The following is a 22,352-nucleotide window of genomic DNA, read 5'->3' as shown; positions in this document are numbered from 1 at the left end:
GATAGACACAATTTTTTATGGATAACAACTTCTCTAAGGATCTATACCGAAACGTCGCCTTTTACACTATTAAAGAAGTTGTTATCCATAAAAAATTGTGTCTATCTTATTAATGGAATGGACCATTGTCTGAACTTGATTTAACTTTGTCAAAGCATTACTATATATATGTCATGCCAGTAAAACTTCAAATGAGCTACGTAGTCTATAGGCTATTTTTATGATGTCATTGTAAACTCTAGTTATTTGAGCTGCTGTCCTTAGACGTGAACTGACCGTGGAGTTCAGGTCCAATGTTTGCACAATCACAAAGATTTCGTTGCAAACAACCACACTTGTCTTTGACTGTAAATCCAAAAGATTATTTTTGACATGAAGGAATCACTCAAGACATGTTTTATATTCTCAGGATTCCACTTCTTGTTTTCAAAGGTAAAGATCTGAGATTACTTCAGAATGTTGCTTTGACACATAACCTCAAAGCAACAAGTAATGAGATGGTCAGTTGCCCATCTCTGTCTATGATTGTCCAGTGTTGGATGACAGACTGTGTCCTCCTTCAGGACCATGTCCCATGGGGTGTACATCCACAGGTGTGATGCTGCCATGTGGATGTTACTCTTTCTCCTCCACACTGTCATCGTCACTGATGCTGCTGTCATCTGACAACTGGGGCGTGTCTCGGTCTGTTGTCAGTAGAGGGGTCCTGCGATCTCGGTCCTGTATTAACAGTAAATCATAATTCATTACATTAAGGAACATGATTTTACTTCAACATGTAGTAGAACACCATTAGCGGGGCATGAGCAACCAAGTTGTCCAAGGCGTCGCAATTCTTTTGGGAAGCCAGGATGTCATTACTGGATTGTCTGCTTTAGATTTGAAACAAAAAATCTTTTTCCATGCTTTCTTATCCAAGACACACCTTGCTTGAAGCTGCACGTGGTCAGCCAAATAGAACATTATCAATTCATATCAGACAATAGAGGAACCTTTCAAGTGTTGGCAGGCATATACTGATCCTAGAGCAGGCAACGTAAGGTTGATATCTTGAGCATCACTTCATGCTAGATGGGTAGAAAGCAATCTCAAATCAGACCTTACTTCTCGCTATCGCTAAAGATCTGAGGACATCCCATTACGGGTCACGTCAGAACACCTTTCATCTGACCAATCAAAGCGTCGCTTACCAGATCATGAAAGTGACAGTCAGAAAGTGTTTTCTGATCATGCAACCTTGAAAACCTTAATGCATTGTTTTCCGAACGACAGTTACACCCCATATAACTGATTCCGTCTATCTCTCGCTTCCATGGGATAAACATTTGAACGGAGGAACATTCTGGAATGTGCGTTTGTTCAGTTTTCAAAATCTTAATCGAGAACTGTGTCAACATATTTTTAAAGCGTAGTCAGAGCGTCGCTTACTAGATCATGGAAGTGACGGACGGAATGTGTTTTCTGATCATGCAACCTCGAAAAATTTAACAGAGGGTATTCGGAACGGCAGTTATGGTTTTTATTAATATTATTTCAATACAATCTAGGCCATCTATAAGCCATTCAAGAATGTCCAGTTAATCAGTTTTAATTTTTTTTAATCAAGAATACGTCAAAATATGTTTCGAAGCGTAGTCACCAGTTTGAAACTTGTGTCGTAAAGCTCAAGAAAGCTGACTTCTGATTGGCTAACCTTGATTTCTTGTCAGTCATTTCATTGGTCGGTCAAAGTTCGCGAAAGGTCGGTCTGACATGACCCGTTATGGGATGCCCTCAGATCTTTGTTAAGCGGTAGCGAAAACTAAGATCTGATTTTAATAAGATTGGGTAGAAAGATACACTCATGCATTTTGCCTACCTGACTTGTTTTTACGTACTGGGCACTAATTCTATCTTCAAAATGTGCAGAGGAATTCGTTGAAGAAAATACAGGGGGATTACACTCTCGGGGAAACATCTTCACTGAACTGTATCGTACCTGGCTTCCATTACCTTAAAAGGACCCTTAGACAGGTTAATTCTAAATGTTTGCGTTTTATTGAAAGCTGAATGCTGGTAGTTTTAACATTTCTTACATCAAGTCAAAGGATCCTTTTCATAGCCACATAATCTTAAAAATGAATTTGTTGATATTTCCCTTCTCTATGTTATTCTGTTGACAGTAAAAGTGAGTTGAGATAACGCCCTGGTATTGGAAGTGAGTAGAAGTAATATCACTTGATGATCTAACACTCCCTGGATTCAAGGACTTAAGCAGCAAACATCAAGGACACTGTGATTAGAGAATCCTCTTTTCTCCATCATACCTTAAGTTCCATGATTCTGTCGCTGAGAATCTTCAGGTCCAGAGGATTCTTTGTGAACAGCAACTCCTTCTGCAGAGAGTCAATCTCACGATTCATGTCTCGCTTCTTCCTCTCAAGCTCATAAATTGCATTGTTTGTCTCTTCACAAATTCTGCAATACACAATGAATCATACATCATTCTTATTATGTCTCAAAATGAGATTGACCAATCAGAGAGCAGAACTACTGACCCCACATGAGCCCGTATACCGTCAGTAAAAATCCAAGATGGTTGATACTGACCTAATATGAGACCCTATACCGTCAGTAACTGCCATTTTGGATTTTCCAACACCCACCTGATATATTTCATATGAAAATTCTGGTACAGAAATTTGTTATTCAACAGTGTTTTGTGTTTTAATATCATTAATTTTTATGTGCAAGGACGTTAATCTTTTTTTTGGATCACGTTCATGACTTTAGTGAAGATTATATAAAGTTAAAATTATCAACAAGGTTTGGCCTCTGAGGTTTGAAGAGTAGTCTACCTTTGACCCTTAATGTTTTAGGTTGTATCAAAGTGTTAAGTTTTGAGTTTTAAGTTTTGACATGACATGTGCAACAAAGATACCAAATAGTGTAAACTTTTCAGCATAATAAATTCATTAGGGTGTCTTTTGTAGCTGTATACAGTGTCATATTAGGTTAGCAGAAACCCAATATGACACCATATATGGCAACTAAATACACCATTACAAATAATATCCTATATCCAGGCATGTTAACGAAGAATGACGAAAACGAGTGAACAGATACGTCTTTGCTGACGAAGGCATAATAGAAATCCAAAGATACACACTGAAACATCATGATAAAAACAGATAAAAAAGACGTAATTCTCACTTATGACTGCAATATCACTTGTCTGTCTATCACATCATATGTAACAAAAACATTTAAGAGCAACATGTCTTTGTACCTTATCTAATGACAGAATATAATTATGACTTCTGAATTGTGTATCACCATGAGCCTTTGCTAGTAAATGTAAATGAAATAGCCTTTTCAGTTTTGTTTTGTTTTGTTTGTTTGTTGTTTAACATCGCACTTGGCAATATTCCAGCTATATGACGGCGGTCTGTAAATAATCAAGTCTGGACCAGACAATTCAGTGATGGACATCATGAGAATAGATCTACGCAATTGGGACACGTTCAGTTTTTAAATATACATGTAAGCAATACAATCTTTGGTATAGTGGAAGCTTAGATATGCACAGATTTGGTCTGCTTTTAAAATCTTCAATTCCCAAAAAATATTTTGTGACCAGTATTTCAGTTTTAAGTCCACTAACTCTTGGCAATATTTTCAATTTAGTGGGTATTACGAGCTGAACATTCTAGACAAATGTTACAAGAGTGAATTGGCTTGGGACTATTGTCTAGAGACTATAACTGAAATATGTGGGCCACTAGTGAATGTGGGTGCTAGGATTTGTGTTGTACAAGTCTTGCAGATCTCACCTCTGGTACTCCTTGTTGAGGGCGTCGGACAGGGCCAGGGTGTTGTGGATCAACTGCTGGTAGGTCTGGCCAGATGGAGTCAACAGGTCAAGGTCATACTACGCCAGAATGATGGATGCATAGCTCTATCTTACTTAAGTGTTCTACAGTCTTTCACAGAACACGTTGCATTATCCCAGTCAGCATAGTATTTCAGCTCGAGGAAGGATCCACTTACTGTCTAAGTATATTACTGGTGGTATTAGGTATTAGAAGATGACATATTTTACTCCTACAAACATGTAATGCATATTAAACTGGTGCATGTTATGTTGCATACACTTTGTGATATCTTGATTGCTGATGGTTTACCTGTTCCAACAGTTCCTGTCTGTGTCAGAGAATCAAAGCCATCTCTAAGTTTTTGTCAAGACTGTACAGAACAGATCAATGCACTAGAATAAGATGGATTAGAAAAGTAAAAAACTCAAGAATCAAGATGGCTGTGACAATTCCACAATGCACTCAACTATCATCCAATCTGTTCTGATGCACTATCAAAATATCAATCATTGTGAAAGGATATGGCTCTTTGGAGATCTCTGTCCTGCGAACCTTCCTGCCAGCCTGCTTGTAATGCCGTAGCTGTCTCATGTGAAGATAGTGTGAGATGAGGGGACTCCGACCCTTTGTGTTGAACTTCACCCTTTCATACTCTGGCCCAGGACCGATCTGATGAGACTGGGGAAGAAGATGCGGCATTAGTTGCTTAAATCTACAGATAAAATTTGGGTCAAACCATCTATTGAGTGAATGTGTTTTTACACTGCAGTTGGCTTTATTAAAGCTTGATGATGATCCACACCAACAGGGAATAAAGACACACAATCCACCATGTCACACATTGTAGCCACCTGATCCTCATTTTAGCCTGCCCCTTTAGCTATTCCAGGACAGAAGAGTTCCCTGTAGTCTTTGCTTGTTGTTGACTAGAATGAGGATTGTGTGGTCACAATGTCTCACATGGCTGATTGTGTGTCACTAATGATGTGTATCGTTGCTCATGTTAACAACGGCCCAGATTCTACTATTTACAGACTGTCGGTGACATTTTCTAGAGGCATAAATACAAAATTCTCATTCAATCATATTTTAGTCAGCAATTCATCCCCACATAACTTGACATGATATTTATATGCTGTATTTAACATGTTCGGTTTAGAAAATAGAAAGGCCAGTTTCTAAACATTCTACTCACTTCTTTTGGAGGAGATCTGTATGGAAGTCTAGACTGGTAGCTTGAAGGTAGTGTGGTCTGTGTGCCATTGGTAACCTTGGTTACCTCCCTCAACATGCCCAGCGGGGTGCCTGATGAAACACCTGGCTCCTGTCCCATCTTGTCCATCACCTTATTGAAAGACTCCATGTCGAGAGAGAGAGCAACTGTGAAGATGACAGAAATTCAAGCACAGTGGAAAACAATTTCTTGGATTCAGATCAATTTATCAACAGACAATTTATCACTTGCAACATTGGCCATTTTGTTTATATCAAAATTCTTGGACAATGAGGGAAAAATCTTTATTCAGAGTCACTGGTGGTGCCATTGTCATTGCAAAAATATGCTTCATGTTTGTGACACTATTTAATGTTTTAGACTGTTTTCAGTCATACAAATGGGTATCTCTCATACCCTCATGTCTAGTCGCATGTTTAAAAGGAAGCCAGAAGCTGGAATGTAAACATTAAACTTGTTTCCGGTCCGGTTGCGCATGCACCTCCCTATGACATGTCACAAATCTCTCAGTGCGCCTCTGAGCTGGTCGCTCAAGAAAGGCTTTCGCGGTAGACTGCTAGTTTGTATTCTACTAGTACTTATCGCTTGTCTACTGTTGTTGTTCTAATAAAGTAATAATAAATATGCCTTCCCTCTAGACTCCTGGAATGTAATCCTTGGTAATCCATTGTTTGTGTTCAACACGTGTTTCACTGTTTGACTTGATTATACACATGGCAACATTTCGGGCATTGGTGCCTCGTATCAAAGAAAACTGTCTAAAGTAGACCCTCACAAGTATTGTCCTTCCTGCATCATTAAGGACGGGTTTCAACGTGTTCGTGGGATAAACGTTGTAAAGAATGTGAGCACTTGTCTTCTATAAACTTTAACTTGTATCTTCGTGCGTTGGTGAAGCGGACTGCTGACCAGTGCTACAAGCAGAGAAGGTCATGGGGTGGATCCTTTGACTCTGCACCCTCCACATCAGGCCCTGGGGGTGGCTAGTCGGCCACACTCATAGCATCAGTTGATAAAGACCCGCCTCACAACTTCTGTTTTCGACAAGACACTTGACCGTTCGCCTGCTGATGATACTACCCGCACGACTGATCTTCGTCAATCGGTTGATCGAGAGCGTCACTCAGCCTCCCCAGTTACAACAGGACCGGGTGCTGACGAGGACCATGAGGGGACTACGGTCCCCAGTCGGTCCGCATCTCATTCTACCAACGATGATAGGGACGTCGTGCGGGACGACAGTGGACACAGAAGTCGTTCCCGTTCAAGTCGGGACGACAGGTCGAGTGCCTTGTCGAGAGACAGTACACGACACGAGGGCGTTCATCGCCCTCGTGGTCGTCGGGAGTCCGATTCGGACGATAACTACGATGGGGATCGTAGTACTTCTACAGTTAGAGATCGTAGCTCGCAGGAAGTTTCTGGGAGTTCAGCGTCCTAGTGAAGATAATGACAGAACGACGCCCTCGTCTCACTTTCATATCGACCCGGCTTTGATAGCCCAGATCCAGCGGCGGTCCTCGCCTCGACGGCGTCGACCAAGAAGAATTCGACTGCGTCGGGGGTCCATGGACCGTCAACCAGTACACCAGCTCCTTCATCTACGCCTCCAAAATCAATGTCGACGATGGATTGTGACGACAGCCTCTCGGATGTCCTCGCCTAGTCCCGATATGTATCGGGCCAGATTACTACGGCACGTCGCCATGGTTACATCGACTGCACTGAACTACCTGATCGTCATGGCAGGACACTGTAACGGGCCCCGTGGTCATCGCGGTCAACAGTTGTTCGATGGTCGTACCAACCCCCCACGACGACGTTACAGAATGAGAATGTACGTGCCTTCATGGTTGAAGATCAGTCACGTAAATTCCAACTGCCAGCCTGGGACCTCGATGTCGTTCTGCGCAACCTGTCTAGTCAGACTTACGAGCCTCTAGATCAGGTCGCGTTCGACTTATGGTCTCACAAAACAGCTTTCCTTCTCTCGCTGGCTACGGCAGCGAGAGTATCGGAAATACATACCATTACGTTTGATCAGCGTAACCATGGCAACGTCCAATCCCAGGGGGAAAGAGCCAGCGGGGGAAGAAGTGAGGACCCTTCCCCCGCCGTCACCGTCGTTGCAGTCTCCCCCGGTGACACTACCTTTAGACGTGCTACCGGTAGGGGGGAGACTTCATCACTAAGCCCAAAAGTGGGCTTTCCTCAACGACCCTTACGTTCAGTACATTTTGACAACAGGCTACGCCACACGAGATCGACACCACCACTGCCGTCATCCCCTTCTGGACCGGACATTCAGGTTCTACGCCCTTGATGACTTGGACATGGGCGTACGCGCCCGTCACATCCCGGGGGCCAAGAATGTGATAGCCGACGCCCTGTCGAGACCATCAAGGCCGTCCCCAAGGAGTGGATGATCCATCCGACAGTCTTTCACCTGCTGACAGATCGACTCTGGTTGCCCCAAGTAGTTCTCTTCGCAACCCGGTACAACAACCGCCTCCCTCGATTTGTGTCGCCTGTTCCAGACCCACGGGCATGGGACCACGACGCACTAGCGATATCATGGGAGGGTCTAGACGCTTACGCGTTTCCGCCAACAGTGCTTATACCATCAATACTGGAGACAGTTCGTCAAAGGGCCAACCTACATCTGCTTTTGGTCGCGCCATATTGGCCGACCAGAACGTGGTTCCCGGACCTTTTTCAGATCATCGATCCGCCACCGTTCCCGTTGCCAGATCGAGACGACCTCCTTCTTCATCCTCACACCGACGACTTGCATCCGGGGATAAAGAACTTCCAGCTTCACGCCTGGGTTTGCTTAAGACCTTGTTAATGAAGAAAGGGGATTGGGCTAAAGCGGTTACTTGTGGGTCGAAGAGCATTAACCATGCTGTTTTAGTTACATTGTATACTGCAAGTTGCTCTGTAACTAAACTATACGTTGACCACACTTCCATCGCAGTTCAACTGACGCGTGTAGTTGTCCTGTCGCATCGATAATTAGTTGTGTGTCGGAGAGCATTAACCATGCTGTGCATTCGTGATAAACAACTTGTCTCGTCCGTGCATCTGGTCGAATGTTCTATTGTCACTACACGGGTGAGGAACTTGGTACATTCGACGTGAAAGAGGTCACTTCCTGATTACTTTCCCGACCCTCCTTCCAGTATTCTGTCGAATTCTACCCATTTGTACGACTGAAAACAGACTAAAACATGGGTTTTTCAGATTAAAACAATGTTTTATTGGTCTGTTTTCAGTCGTACGTTCCCACCCAGCCATCCCCACTGGGAAGAAATCCAGTCCAGTCCTGCTTGATGGCTTATTCTTTGAGATTTGTGACATGTCATAGGGAGGTGCGTGCGCAACCGGACAGGAAACAAGTTAAATGTTTACATTCCAGCTTCTGGCTTCTTTTTAAATGTGAGACTAAACGTGAGGGTATGAGAGATACCCATTTGTACGACTGAAAACAGACCAATAAAACATCGTTTTTAATCTGAAAAACCCATATTTTACTAAAGGACAATGTCAATAATATTCACAATTTATTTTGTTCCAGCAATATTATTGCTACAAGTGAGTTAATACCACTGACTAGTGACTTGTCTCCATGTTTTACAACTGACCTTCCTTGTTGAGTGCTGCAGCCTGCATCATCTGTTTAGCTGCGGCTGATGCCTCATCTCCGGTTACTTTAGGTTGTAGCCGCTTGTCATCCCACCGCTTCCATGTGCCGGGGACAGGCTTCAGACCTGGAACAGCATCCAAGATGTACTGCTGCCATGCTACATAACCATCACATCATCTCTACCTGGCTGCCATGTTATATCATGGCCATATCATCTCTACCTGGCTGCCATGTTATATCATGGCCATATCATCTCTACCTGGCTGCCATGCTACATCACCATCACATCATCTCTACCTGGCTGCCATGCGACATATATCACTATCACTTCATCTCTACCTGGCTGCCATGTTATATCATGGAAATATCATCTCTACCTGGCTGCCATGCTACATCACCATCACATCATCTCTACCTGGCTGCCATGTTATATCATGGCCATATCATCTCTACCTGGCTGCCATGTTATATCATGGAAATATCTCTACTTGACTGCTATGTTATATCATAGTTATATCTCTACCTGGCTGCCATGTTATATCATGGTCATATCTCTACCTGGCTCCCATGTTATATCATGGTTATATCTCTACCTGGTGGCCATGTTATATCATGGTCATATGCCTACATGGTAATAAATCACTTTGTGACAACAAGAACCATGGATGACCTTACATCATATTGTTCTCAGCAATGCAGCAGTAAGACTTCAAATGATCAGTCATCTTGAAGAATCCTCAGATGTATCAACCATTTTGAGTAATATAACTTCTTCAACTTCCATACTGACTCACATGTCAACATATTTAGTGTCCATCCATAACTCTGTGTTATGCATCATTACATCAATCTGTCAAAGATATTTGTTGGAGTAAGAGAATTAACCATGAATTAATATTTTGCCTGCTGCCATCATCTTCCACACATGTACACTACATGAAACCACCTTTACTTGTGATGCTTAGATGCTACTTACCAGTCACCCACTCATGTATGAGATAGACAAGCTCCTGCTTGAACTGGTCGTCAAACTTGGTTTCAGATTCAGGAAACGCCTCCATGTACGTGGAGTAGATTGACTGAGCCAGACAGTCAGGGTACTCCTGCAGCAGAGAGCACTTCATGTCTGCAATACTTAAAATACTACCGGTATCAAAGAAGTTAAAAAAATATTGATGATGTTCATACACAGAGTATATAACTCTTTTCAAGATGTATTATTGAGGTAAATGTGTACCATACAGTCAAAATTATATTCGGTATATTTGTTTTAATAAATGTTGATTATGTGTTTGTAAATGACCTCCAGTCTACCCTGTCCAAAGCTTGAAAATCCAAAAATGCCATTATGTCCAAAAAAACAAGAAACTTCTGACACCAAATTTTTAGCTACATGTGAAATAGAAGATGTCTGTATGACACTCACAGACATGAACTTGTCTTTGACATCTTTGTGGATACTGGCAAACAATGCCACAAAACTGTCAGCAATTCTGTCAAACAGCCGGTTCTTGTCCTTCTTGAAACCTTTCTGAATTGATGCAAAAAAACATATATTCAAAACATATGTAGAGGAAAAATGTGAAATTTCAGCTCCATAGATCCAGTGGTTACTGAGATGATGTTTACAGTGTGAGGAAATGCAGTTTGAGAGAATTTAGGAGCATGGTGAAAGTGTATAGGTAAAAAACAGGTCAAATCTAAATATTGTTGAAAACATGTGTTGACAACTACTAACTACACATTTCATTTCATTTACATTTGTGACAAACATGGCTCTGTAACGACCAAAGGAAGTGTCAGCTTGCAGTATAGTTGAAGTGCAAAGGTCCAAATCAAGTTCAAAATCTAAAATATCATGAAAAACAGAACATATGTGTTGAGCCCCATGACTAACTTGAAGAACGGCATATTTCAGTAAATCTTGAACAAAAATGGATGAGTTATGGCTTTATAAGTGCAAAGGTGAACCCAAGGTCATTACATTTTGAAAGTAAATGGCTGATTATGTCCAAAAGAAGCTAAAACTAACAGCTGAAACACACAATGTCAATCCAGGTCAAAATTTCAAGTATCACAAAAAAAAGGAACGTATATGTTGATCCCCACTGCTAACTACACATGAACCAAATTTCATTCCACTGAACAAGATGTTTATGACACATGACAGTGAGTGAGTGAGTGAGTTGGGTTTAACGCCGCTTTTAACAGTATTCCAGTTATATTGCGGCGTGTCAGCTTAATGTGGGAGGAAAGCCCGAAGTGATACGGGTCTCAGACGTTTACCACTTCGGGGAAACCCACGGGCACAGGTATGGTGCTGACAAACCTAGAAACATAATCGGGGCGAACCGGGATTCGAACCCACAATCATAGGTTTCTGGCGTGCCCAAGGGACGCAACTCTGCACAGCGAATCGCGGCGCCTTAGGCGACTGGGCCACCCATGCCCCCGACACATGACAGACAGACAGGACATGACATAAGATGATAGCTCTCATGACTTTCAGTCCAGTGGGCTAAAAATGTAGGCATTTCATAACACCCAGATTTCTAGTGCTGCCATGAGATCATATAAATAAATGCACTAATATATTACAGTTGCAGACCTGAATCATAATCAAAATGAAAAGTAAACCACCCTACCTTGAACAGAAAATCCAAACCTTCTGATTGTAAAAAACATGACATACCTGCTCTGCCACCAACACTGAGTGGAGGAAGAATCTTTTGAAAACTATTTATGTTTATAGTGATATATGTGGGAAGTTTTTATGTCCATTATAGTGATGGAGCTGTAATACATAAACATCACATTAAATGGAAGTAATGTGGAGAAGAGAGGAACATGGTGTTAAAGAGGAGAACATGGTGTTAAGAGGAGCAGTGCATGTATCTCGGTGTTCCTCACCTCTATGTTGAAGCGATCCAGGAACACCCACCAGAACGTGTCCTGCATCACTGCTACAGATGCCTCAGACAGGAACAGCTTTTTCCAGAACTTCTTAAATCCAGACTACAACATGAAACAATAGTGACTTCATGTAACTTCCCAAGCATACAGAATTTCTGCCAAGAAGCTAAAATCAATACACTATAAGATACATATTGGGCTACAATAGTTTGCAACATAACTGTGTGCATGTATTCTAATTTTGATAGAATAGAGGAAAACAGGATTAGAGGCCATTTAGAGACACTTTGCTGCCTGAGAAATATTATGTTACATTGACTAACAAGAACAAGAACAAGATAATTTTCAGGCAGCGACTTGTCTTAGCATTAGACTTGGTATATCTGTTGCTACTCACATTGAAGTCCTGAGCGTTTGTGACTCGGTTGAGCAATGGTGGGGCCTCCAGCTGTCCAGGAAGTTCCACAAGTTCTCCATGACGGAATCCCGGAAAGCTGCAGTAGTCCAGACTCTTCTTCCGAGTCTCCATCAGAGAGTCCACAAAATCCTGCAGATAGGATGTAAGGAAATGTTTAACTGTGTCATGATTGATTATTGTTTCCAGCAATATCACAGAAAGGGACAGAAGAAATAAGCTTTACACATTGTATCGTTATGGGGCATCAAACCTGTCCCTTGGCGTGATGAGCAGACACTTTAACCACAAGGCTACCCCACTGCCCCAACAGTGTCAAAACTAGACTACCCCACTTCCCCAAAAGTGTCAAAACTAGACTACCCCACTGCCCCAACAGTGTCAAAACTAGACTACCCCACGGCGCCAACAGTGTCAAAACTAGATTACCCCACTGCCCCAACAGTGTCAAAACTAGACTACCCCACTTCCCCAACAGTGTCAAAACTAGTCTACTCCACTGCCCCAACAGGGTCAAAACTAGACTACCCCACTGCCCCTACAGTGTCAAAACTAGACAACCCCACTGCCCCAACAGTGTCAAAACTAGACTACCCCACTGCCCCAACAGTGTCAAAACTAGACTACCCCACTGCCCCAACAGTGTCAAAACTAGACTACTCCACTGCCCCAACTGTGTCAAAACTAGACTAACCCACTTCCCCAACAGTGTCAAAACTCGACTACCCCACTTCCCCAACAGTGTCAAAACTAGACTACCCCACTGCCCCAACAGGGTCAAAACTAGACTATCCCACTGCCCCAACAGTGTCAAAACTAGACTACCCCACTGCCCCAACAGTGTCAAAACTAGACTACCCCACTTCCCCAACAGGGTCAAAACTAGACTACCCAAATGCCCCAACAGTGTCAAAACTAGACTACCCCAACAGTGACAAAACTAGACTACCCCACTGTCCCAACAGTGTCAAAACTAGACTACCCCAACAGTGTCAAAACTAGACTACCCCAACAGTGTCAAAACTAGACTACCCCACTGCCCCAACAGTGTCAAAACTAGACTACCCCACTGCCCCAACAGTGTCAAAACTAGACTACCCCACTTCCCCAACAGGGTCAAAACTAGACTACCCAAATGCCCCAACAGTGTCAAAACTAGACTACCCCAACAGTGTCAAAACTAGACAACCCCACTGCCCCAACAGTGTCAAAACTAGACTACCCCACTTCCCCAACAGTGTCAAAACTAGACTACCCCACTGCCCCAACAGGGTCAAAACTAGACTACTCAACTGCCCCAACAGTGTCAAAACTAGACTACCCAAATGCCCCAACAGTGTCAAAACTAGACTACCCCACTGCCCCAACAGTGTCAAAACTAGACTACCCCACTGCCCCAACAGTGTCAAAACTCGACTACCCCACTTCCCCAACAGTGTCAAAACTAGACTACCCCACTGCCCCAACAGTGTCAAAACTAGACTACCCACTGCCCCAACAGTGTCAAAACTAGACTACCCCACTGCCCCAACAGTGTCAAAACTAGACTACCCCACTGCCCCAACAGTGTCAAAACTAGACTACCCCACTGCCCCAACAGTGTCAAAACTAGACTACCCCACTTCCCCAACAGGGTCAAAACTAGACTACCCAAATGCCCCAACAGTGTCAAAACTAGACTACCCCAACAGTGACAAAACTAGACTACCCCACTGTCCCAACAGTGTCAAAACTAGACTACTCCACGGCCCCAACAGTGTCATGACTAAACTGTGTCATGCATTTTATCCCATGAATTCTATCTTAAATTACTAACTGGCCTAACTGGCTCAAACTGGGGGGCCTCCAAAGACACCCTCCTCTCACTCTATATATCACTAATTAAATCTAAAATAGACTACGGATGTGCCATATACGACACCCTAAAACAACCCCTCAGCAAAAAACTAGACTCAATCCAATATCAGGCTCTAAAACTAATAAAACGCACTCAAAATGGCACCTCCTACACTTCACTCCAGGCCTTAACAGGAGAAATGCCACTAAATCTACGTAGGGAACAATTAACCCTAAATTTCTGGGCCGCGTCTCAATCCAACCCCTAATCCAAAACCTAATAAACAAAAATATAAGCCCCCAAAACCAAGCCCTAGCTCGAAAACACCCTCTACTTACTCCAATATCCCAAAGAATAACCAATTACTTAAATGAACACCAAATAAACAATCTTAAACAAAACTTTAAAAAATCAAATATCTTCACCCCAAAACTTAAAACACCCAAAATAGACATAACACTAGCTAGCACAATAAATAAACCAACCGACCCAAACATGGCTAAAACCACCACACTAGCATACATACATGAAAATTGGCCAAATTGGTGTCACATTTACACAGACGGATCCTCAGATTCGATCTCCAAACACAGAGGTTTCGGAGTCCACATCACACAACCAACTAAAGCCACACAATCCTACCGTCTCCCAAACAATCAATCAATATTCACGGCCGAACTAATGGGCATGGCCTCAGCCCTTCATAATCAACAATCTAAAAAACAACAAAAAATCCTAATACTTACCGACTCGCTCAGTGGACTACAAGCCCTCCAAAATAAAAACACCAAAAACCGCCCTGAACTAATAAATCAAATACTAAAAAGCTCAAACGATTTAACTAAGGCAGGCAAACAAATAGTATTCATTTGGATCCCCGCCCACGTAGGAATATACGGCAATGAAAACGCCGATAAAGCAGCTAAACTTTCTCTTAAAATCCTAGAAATAAGCTTAAACCTACCCATCTCCAAATCAGAAATTAAAAGTGTCAACAAACAAAAAATCACCAAAAAATGGCATAACTTATATCTAAACTCACATAGCCAAATCAAAAAGATTCTTAAAAAAAAACTAACCAAACCAAAAATTCTACATCCGTCCCAAAAAATCGACAGAGTAATCACTAAACTCCAAATAGGACATACCAACATAAATAACCACCTCAAAATAATAAAAAAAACACGCAACAGGAACCTGCCCACATTGCAAACAACAAGAAAACCCAGAACACGCACTCATACACTGCACCCACTACCTAACACAGCGAACTACACTACAAACCACCCTAAATCAAAATAAGGCTCTTACTCTAGAGGCAATCCTAAACCCACAAAATAAAATAGAAATATTCAAAGCCTTAGGCGTATAGTTTATCAAAACAGGACTAATATATCTCATTTAAAACCCCAATAAACTACCAAAACCAAACCACATAATCAAACTAACAAACTTCCATACTCAGCTCCCTTAGCTCGCCCCCCAAACCCTCTTGGCATTTTTTCCAAATCTCAAAATTTCCAAAATTCTATATAAGCAACCACTAAAACACCCCTACTGGATTGCCAAACAACTTTTTCCCCTTTTCGGAAACACATTAAATGGCCTGGCCGGGCCCGTGTGCGAAATACGCTGCAGTCGGAAAGCGCATGTAAAATCTCCAATATAAGTAAGTAAAGTAAGTCTTAAATTACTGTACAATGTAGAGATAATGTGATTGAAGCTGACTTTGAATGGTACTCACAATACTTTTATGTCCTCGAGCACTGCTGTGTGATTTGACTGCATCAGATTCAGACACCTCTGTCATAAATGCTGAAATACAGAACGATATATGAGACCTTTCCTTACAAGACAAGTCTTTTCATGGGTCTTAACCTGCAGTCACTGCATCTAAAATGCAGGATGAGTTATTTCCATACATTCATTCTTGTTTGAAATATACAGAAAATAATCCTAAAGATTATCTAGTGTCTAGTTTGTATACAGTGAGTTTCATGTAACGCCACTTTAAACAGTATTTCAGTTATATCACGGCGTGTCAGCTTAATGTTGGAGGAAAGCCTGAAGTGATGCAGGTCTCAGACGTTTACCACAAACCTAGAAACATAATCAGGGCAAACCAGGATTCAAACCCACGATCATAGGTTTCTGGCATGCCCAAGGGACACTGTACAGCGTATTGCGGCGCCCTTAAGACTGTAATCCATATTAGGTTTTGTTTGCGATACAATTATATCACATTTTATACTTTGTATTCTAAAGTGTTCTTCTACAAAGAAGTGTAGGGGTATATTATACAAAAACATTAATAAACAAGAATGGTTCATTAAGATTGTCAGGATATGAATCATATTTGACCATATGTATTGCAATAAACTTATGTATCATGCATCATATCCCTAATAATTTCATTATACTAAAATACTATGTCCATGACAATTCACAGAATAGGTCTTCAGCAACCCATGCTTGACCGTAAAAGGAGACTAACGGGATCGGGTGGTCAGACTCACTGACTTGGTAGATGCATGTCATTGTATCCCAATTGCATGGATCCATGCTCATGACATCAATCACTTGATTGTCAGGTCAAGACTTGATTATTTACAGACCGCCATCATTTAGTTGGAATATTGCTGAGTGTGGCATTAAACAGCAAACAAAACAAAACAATTCACACAAAGGTATAAAGGATGTCTTACTTCTGGAAGGAGAGTGGAACAGCCTGTCTGTGAGCCGAGACTCCCGCTTGTTATCAGTGACGATCCGCTCTGCAAAATACACTAGCTTCTCCTCCAGAGACATGAGCCTGTCCTCCAGTTTCTCCAGCATGTGCAGACCCAGGGCTGGCGGCAGGTCAAGGCAACACAGTGTGCTCACAACACATAGCTACAAGGTTCAACTGTATCATTGCTGACTTAGTTTTACAGCGTGAGTGAGGTGTGCTCAAGGCTGCTTTGAACATCTTCCCGAGGCAAGAGAGTTAACTGACTTTAAAAGTCCAGTTTCCACCCTTGCCGAACTAGGCTGGTATTATGGAGTTAGATTTTGGCTGGACTAACAAGTCTATGCATAGTCCAATCAAAATCGACCAACGAAATCGAAATCTGGTTCGTAAACTATCATGCTGATTTTAGGTCGATTGCAGGATTTGCAAAACATGTGTACCGCCAACTTGTTGACAGCAGATATTTTCCAAATATTTTCATGTTTTTAATCAAGGTGCTCACGTGATTTGATGCACTTCGCGATGTAAGACCCGTTTTCTCACAATATAGACCTTGATTATCGATCAGATCGTTTTGACTGGGCGCAGCCATTTTGTTAGAAGCAAATGCAAGTGATACGAGAGGTGGAATCTGATTGGTCCATAGGAGAGGCATAGAAGCGACATAACTCATAATAGCCACTGGTGGCGCTACGCTAGAGCTGGGGAATTCCAGCCTAGTTCGGCAAGGGTGGAAACTGGACTTTTAGAGTCAATTAATTCCCTTGCCTCGGGAAGATGGCTTTGAACAACTGAACAAAATAATCTGGGATTCAAATCAATGGTAAGCAGATCCTGACACAAATAATGGGTTCAACTCTTCACAGAAAGATGTAATGGTTTAAAAATTTGGTAAAATGCGCTCTGACTTGGCTTTGTTACATCAGATTCTGCATCAGTGAAAGTGCATCATGAAATAATTTCACTTTCACTGATACCCACACAGAAGACTTTTATTAAGTGGCATTTATCCAGAATTCTACTTCTCCAACTCAGGGGATTCCAAACCTTTTTTCATAACAAATAACATCATATGATCGCATAGACGGAAGACCCGTGAAGATCCAGGGTAGAATAGGTCTTCAGCAACCTATGCTTGTCGTAAAAGGCGACTATGCTTGTCATAAGAGACGACTAAAGGGATCAGGTGATCAGACTCGCTGACTTGGTTGATGCATGTCATCGTATTCACATGCATGAATCAATGCTCATGATGTCAATCACTGGGTTGTCTGGTCCAAACACGATTATTTACAGACCGCCATCATATAGCTGGAATATTGCTGAGTGTGGCGTAAAACAACACCTACTCGCATAGACAGAAATGGATCAAATGTCCATAAGATATTTGAAACAATCATAAATGTTTTAACAGTAATATACTTTTGAACATTATATTTCAGTTGAAACCGAATTCATTGTTTGTGTGTGTTGTGAAGTCTTACGACACCAAGTATACCATGTTGTGTCCAGACATGTTGCTATACCATCAATTTGTGTCTGTAAGGTCAATGAGGAATTTCTACCTTATATTTGTAGCTATCAGGAATCAAATGATTAGACACTGCTAAACAAACCTATCTTGTTATCTATTTCATCTAGTTAGCAGTGTTTCTACTGACTTTATTGATAATATTTCTATTTAATACATGTTTTTATTTAGAGTTCAAATGTTGAAATATGTGATATACTGCCATAGAAAGATGAAGCTGTGTGAGTTGTATGAAAATAGACCCGTCAATAAGTGATAAGTGAAAAGTGATGTCAAGAAGTACAGGTGTCACGAAGTGTCATTATACCAGTGGATAACACAAGAACAAGGAACACAGACTTCCATCTCATTATTGATTGTACACTCCTGTAAGTTAATGTACTGGTGCTTCCTGAACTGTGGTCGTCATTACACTGACAATCAATTGCGATAAAGCTTTGAGTAAACACACAGAGAATGCCCCATGATAAGACCAAAATGTGGTTCTTTAGGAGATAAACATACTGTGTTTTCAATGTAGAGCTAGCTAGGTTACCTGTGGATATTACCACGGTAAATTGAAATTTGGAACTGAACGTGTAGCTTTTGTTCTACACCGCACATCACCATTGTAGCGTCATATCACTCACTGGGACGCAAAAGACATGATGTCACTGTCGTATATAAAAAAGTGCCAAATTCCAAGCTCTCTGTTGTCCCCAAAACTAAAAAACCATTCTCTCCGTAGATTTCTATCATGTTTTCTGCACAAAAGATATTGCCACACATCCTTTAAATAGTGTAGATACCGCAACTTTTCATTTCATTTCATGATACTTGTAGATATAATTATATCAGTATATAGATATGCTTGCCGACAATGACTGAAAAAAGTACTTTTCTATGAATATTAGCTTCCGCCTTCAAATCGGCTGTATCAATCAGAGGTAGTTCATTGTGATTTGATACCTCTGACTGACCAATCAAAATCGAGTATTTTCCAAACTCATGGTAGAATTAGGAGATACACATACTGTGTTTTCAATGTAGAGCTAGGTGTAGATTTAACCGCGTTAAATTGTATTTGGAACGGACCGCAAGGATTTAATACTTGCTACAATTTTACAAACAGAAAATATCTAAGCTCAACAGAACATAGCTACATATATCTTGACATGGAATTAAAATGTTATGCACTCTAGCAGCTAGGGAACTGTGAATAATGATGGCATGAATAAAGCTGTAGGTTGTCATGGTAATCATCTTGAGTATGACAATTACAGACATAATCTCATATGCACCTTCAGCAGACATTCTTGAGTGAGTGTGAGCCCTGACTTATGTCTATTATGACGTGGCATATCAATTTGATGTAGGAGGATGAAGTGATGCTGGTCTTAGACATTTACTACTTTGGTGAACCCCATGAGCATGTGAATGGTGCTGCCAAACCTAGAAACATAATCAGAGCAAACCTGGGATTCGAACCATGATCTGAGGGTTATGGCAGCAGATTCAACTCTGCATGGCGTATTGTGGCATTGACGACAGGGCCACCTGTGCCTCCTGACAGCCCAGAGAAGCTAAAGAATCATCCATGGTACACTTGATATCATTCAGATCTGTCATGCACATCTTTAAACACTCTTTTCAAATTTGAAGTGTGTCATTGTAACAAATGGGAGATATTTTCTCAGTCATAATTCTCAGCAACACAGTGGAACAATTTCTCTGGTTGCAACCAAGGATACGAGCTGCCTCCCTGAGTATGTCAGCGATATCCTCCTGGGACCCCAGCAAGGTTCCTTCTTTGTTGAAGTTCAAGGGCGTCAGCCCACTCACGGGGTGCGGCCAATCATGCTTCAATAAGAAAACACAGTATGAGTATGATACAAGTTTTACCTTACAGAAAATGTACATACTATGAAAGTTCAGGTATATGTTACAAATTAAATGTCTCTGCAATCATCACGTGTAATTGAAATGTCTGAGGATTCCTGTGAGCTTTGTTCTCAACAGATTAATATTATATTGTGACCTTGTTCCATATTAATACTGACCAATTAATCTGCTCTTTACGTGAAACTGAAGTTGTAACAATTATCATGGACAAATTTATTTCACACTGTTTTTGCCTAGGTATGTGAATTTGGACAACATAAAATTGAAAACAGTATTAATAATCCCCAAGAATCTGCCATGAACATACCCATCCCTCCACCTGCAGGTACTCCTCCAGGTTGGTAGGGGGTTTGTCGGATTCCTCCGGGTCAACTGGCGTCGCCTGTCTCTTCTTCTCTTTGTTCGCCAGCTTGGCCATTATGGCCGCTATTTTGGGGTCCATCCTCTCAAATGTTTACCAAGCTGCTCTTCTTATATGTTTATTTGTAGCTGCAGTAAAATAAAATGTTTCCAAATTTTCATTTTTGTCCATTTGATTTATTTTTTCCATTCATAGAGAAGTGCCTTTACTGAAGCTGTAATTATACAGAAGGTGATAAGATAGTCGAGTTCATGATAGAATACGGTGGCCTCGAAAAGTGAACTCCAAAACCATGCCAAGTGAATGCAGACAACTACAGTACCTTAACAACGTACAGAATCACTGACCAAAACAATGACAAGACAAAAAAGAAAAGCACTTTTATCTTTTTCTGAATGCATGTTTTACCACCCCTGCCCCCCTAAAAATAAATTGGATACATATATCTACACATATATAACTACAGCATATAAATCAAACGGCAATGCGAACAAGAGTGGCTTTAATAGACATGGCAAATTCAGATATAATTCTCTAAACATGTTGGAGAATTGAATTTTTGTTTAAATTTATTATAATTTTTTCAAAAGCAAATCAATAAGCCAAGAAAGTCTGGCTTTGAGAAAAATAAAATTATACCACGATATTCCTCTGACTGTAATTCACTGTGTCAAACAAGATCATTGTTTAATTACTTGGTACTAGCAAACAGTCAAACAAATTTCATTTCTGCAATATTGAAGCTTATCATAAGATATATAGCCTTGTACATGCCCTGTCTAATAAAAATAGCAGATTATCACCAAATGAGTTAGTTATTGTGTTAGATACTGCTCAAATATAAAACTTTAAAAAACCCTGTTAATTATGCTGCAAAAATTGGCAGGAGGGTTCACACTAGGGCTGGGACGGGTAACTCGGGTACTCGGGTCGGGTGGGTCCTGAGTAGGGCCCGGGTACCCACATCACTACCCGGCCCCGTGGTTAGTCACCTGACATAGTCCTACTGTTTAATGACATTAACAATAAAACTCAATGGTTACACTACAAGTATAGCTAATGTTCACATTTCTTTCTCACTATGCAAGCATTCGTTCTGACTTTTATATGTTCGAGTAAGGATAAAGCGTCTATCAACTGCAGATTATACATGATCAGATTGTTTTATACATGTATCTAAATAGTTTTTTGCCAGGGCTGCGGTAAAACAATTCCCATTCGGACATTTTGTACCTAACTCTTGAGACCTATAGCGGGTATCCGGGTAGGGCTGGGTAATAGGGTGGCGGGTACCCGGGTAGTAAATTTGGACTTGTCCCAGCCCTAGTGCACACCTCTATACACACACCTATATATCTGTATGCAATAATATTACAATAGTTACAATTTATGAGTGACATAGGCAAATCACTCATCCATTCCTAATATTATGAGTCCACCATCAGTCTTTTACTACATAATTAAGTAGTCTTACACAGGTCATTGTGAATATTACTTGAATCAAACTCTAATCGCAATATACAGCCCGAAGCACAGGACCATGTAACTACTACTAATAATAAACAAATTTGCAAAAAAACTGAAACCCGTGCCTGAAGTCAATATCAGCAATCTGATCTATCAGTTGGTGATTACCATGACTACACAATTTCTCAGTTTCATATAAGGCACTAATTACATCGTGTACACCAAGACTGAATATGGACTACAGACCGTATTTATAATAGGTCTATAGTCTCATAGTTTTATGTGGTAGGCCAAAATCTGTCAGATACATCGTTGATCTCTGGGAATCTGCTATATATTTTCATTGGTGAGTTGATACATGCTGTTTTTTACCTAGATATCAATATTTCCACAATATCGCATTGAATTACTACAATGGGAACATCAACGTTGAAAACACGGTACTTTTCTTCTCTCTCATTTGGCACTCGAGTTGCTAGGAA

At 41.1% G+C, this 22,352-nt stretch overlaps 1 protein-coding gene across 1 annotated transcript; it reads right to left on the bottom strand.

Annotated features, from left to right (window-relative positions):
- Nucleotides 1-113: 113 nt before the first annotated feature.
- LOC139459337 (protein FAM227B-like) lies at nucleotides 114-22,352 on the bottom strand. The gene is made up of 15 exons (XM_071240799.1): nucleotides 22,243-22,352; nucleotides 20,350-20,531; nucleotides 19,892-20,000; nucleotides 16,605-16,748; nucleotides 15,644-15,714; nucleotides 12,045-12,194; nucleotides 11,645-11,749; nucleotides 10,161-10,265; nucleotides 9,711-9,837; nucleotides 8,733-8,858; nucleotides 5,050-5,234; nucleotides 4,378-4,532; nucleotides 3,813-3,890; nucleotides 2,307-2,457; nucleotides 114-720 (listed from the first exon to the last, which is right to left on the bottom strand). Exons 2-15 carry the CDS (start codon nucleotides 20,482-20,484, stop codon nucleotides 616-618), a joined length of 1,746 nt encoding a protein of 581 aa, XP_071096900.1. The 5' UTR covers nucleotides 20,485-20,531; nucleotides 22,243-22,352; the 3' UTR covers nucleotides 114-615.

The sequence above is a fragment of the Haliotis cracherodii genome, unplaced genomic scaffold (assembly GCF_022045235.1).
Source record: "Haliotis cracherodii isolate W230 unplaced genomic scaffold, xgHalCrac1.p SCAF_1, whole genome shotgun sequence".
Classification (NCBI taxonomy): Eukaryota; Metazoa; Mollusca; class Gastropoda; order Lepetellida; family Haliotidae; genus Haliotis; species Haliotis cracherodii.
The sequence above is the reverse complement of the archived record's forward strand: the minus strand, read 5'-3'. Positions and strand labels throughout refer to the sequence as shown.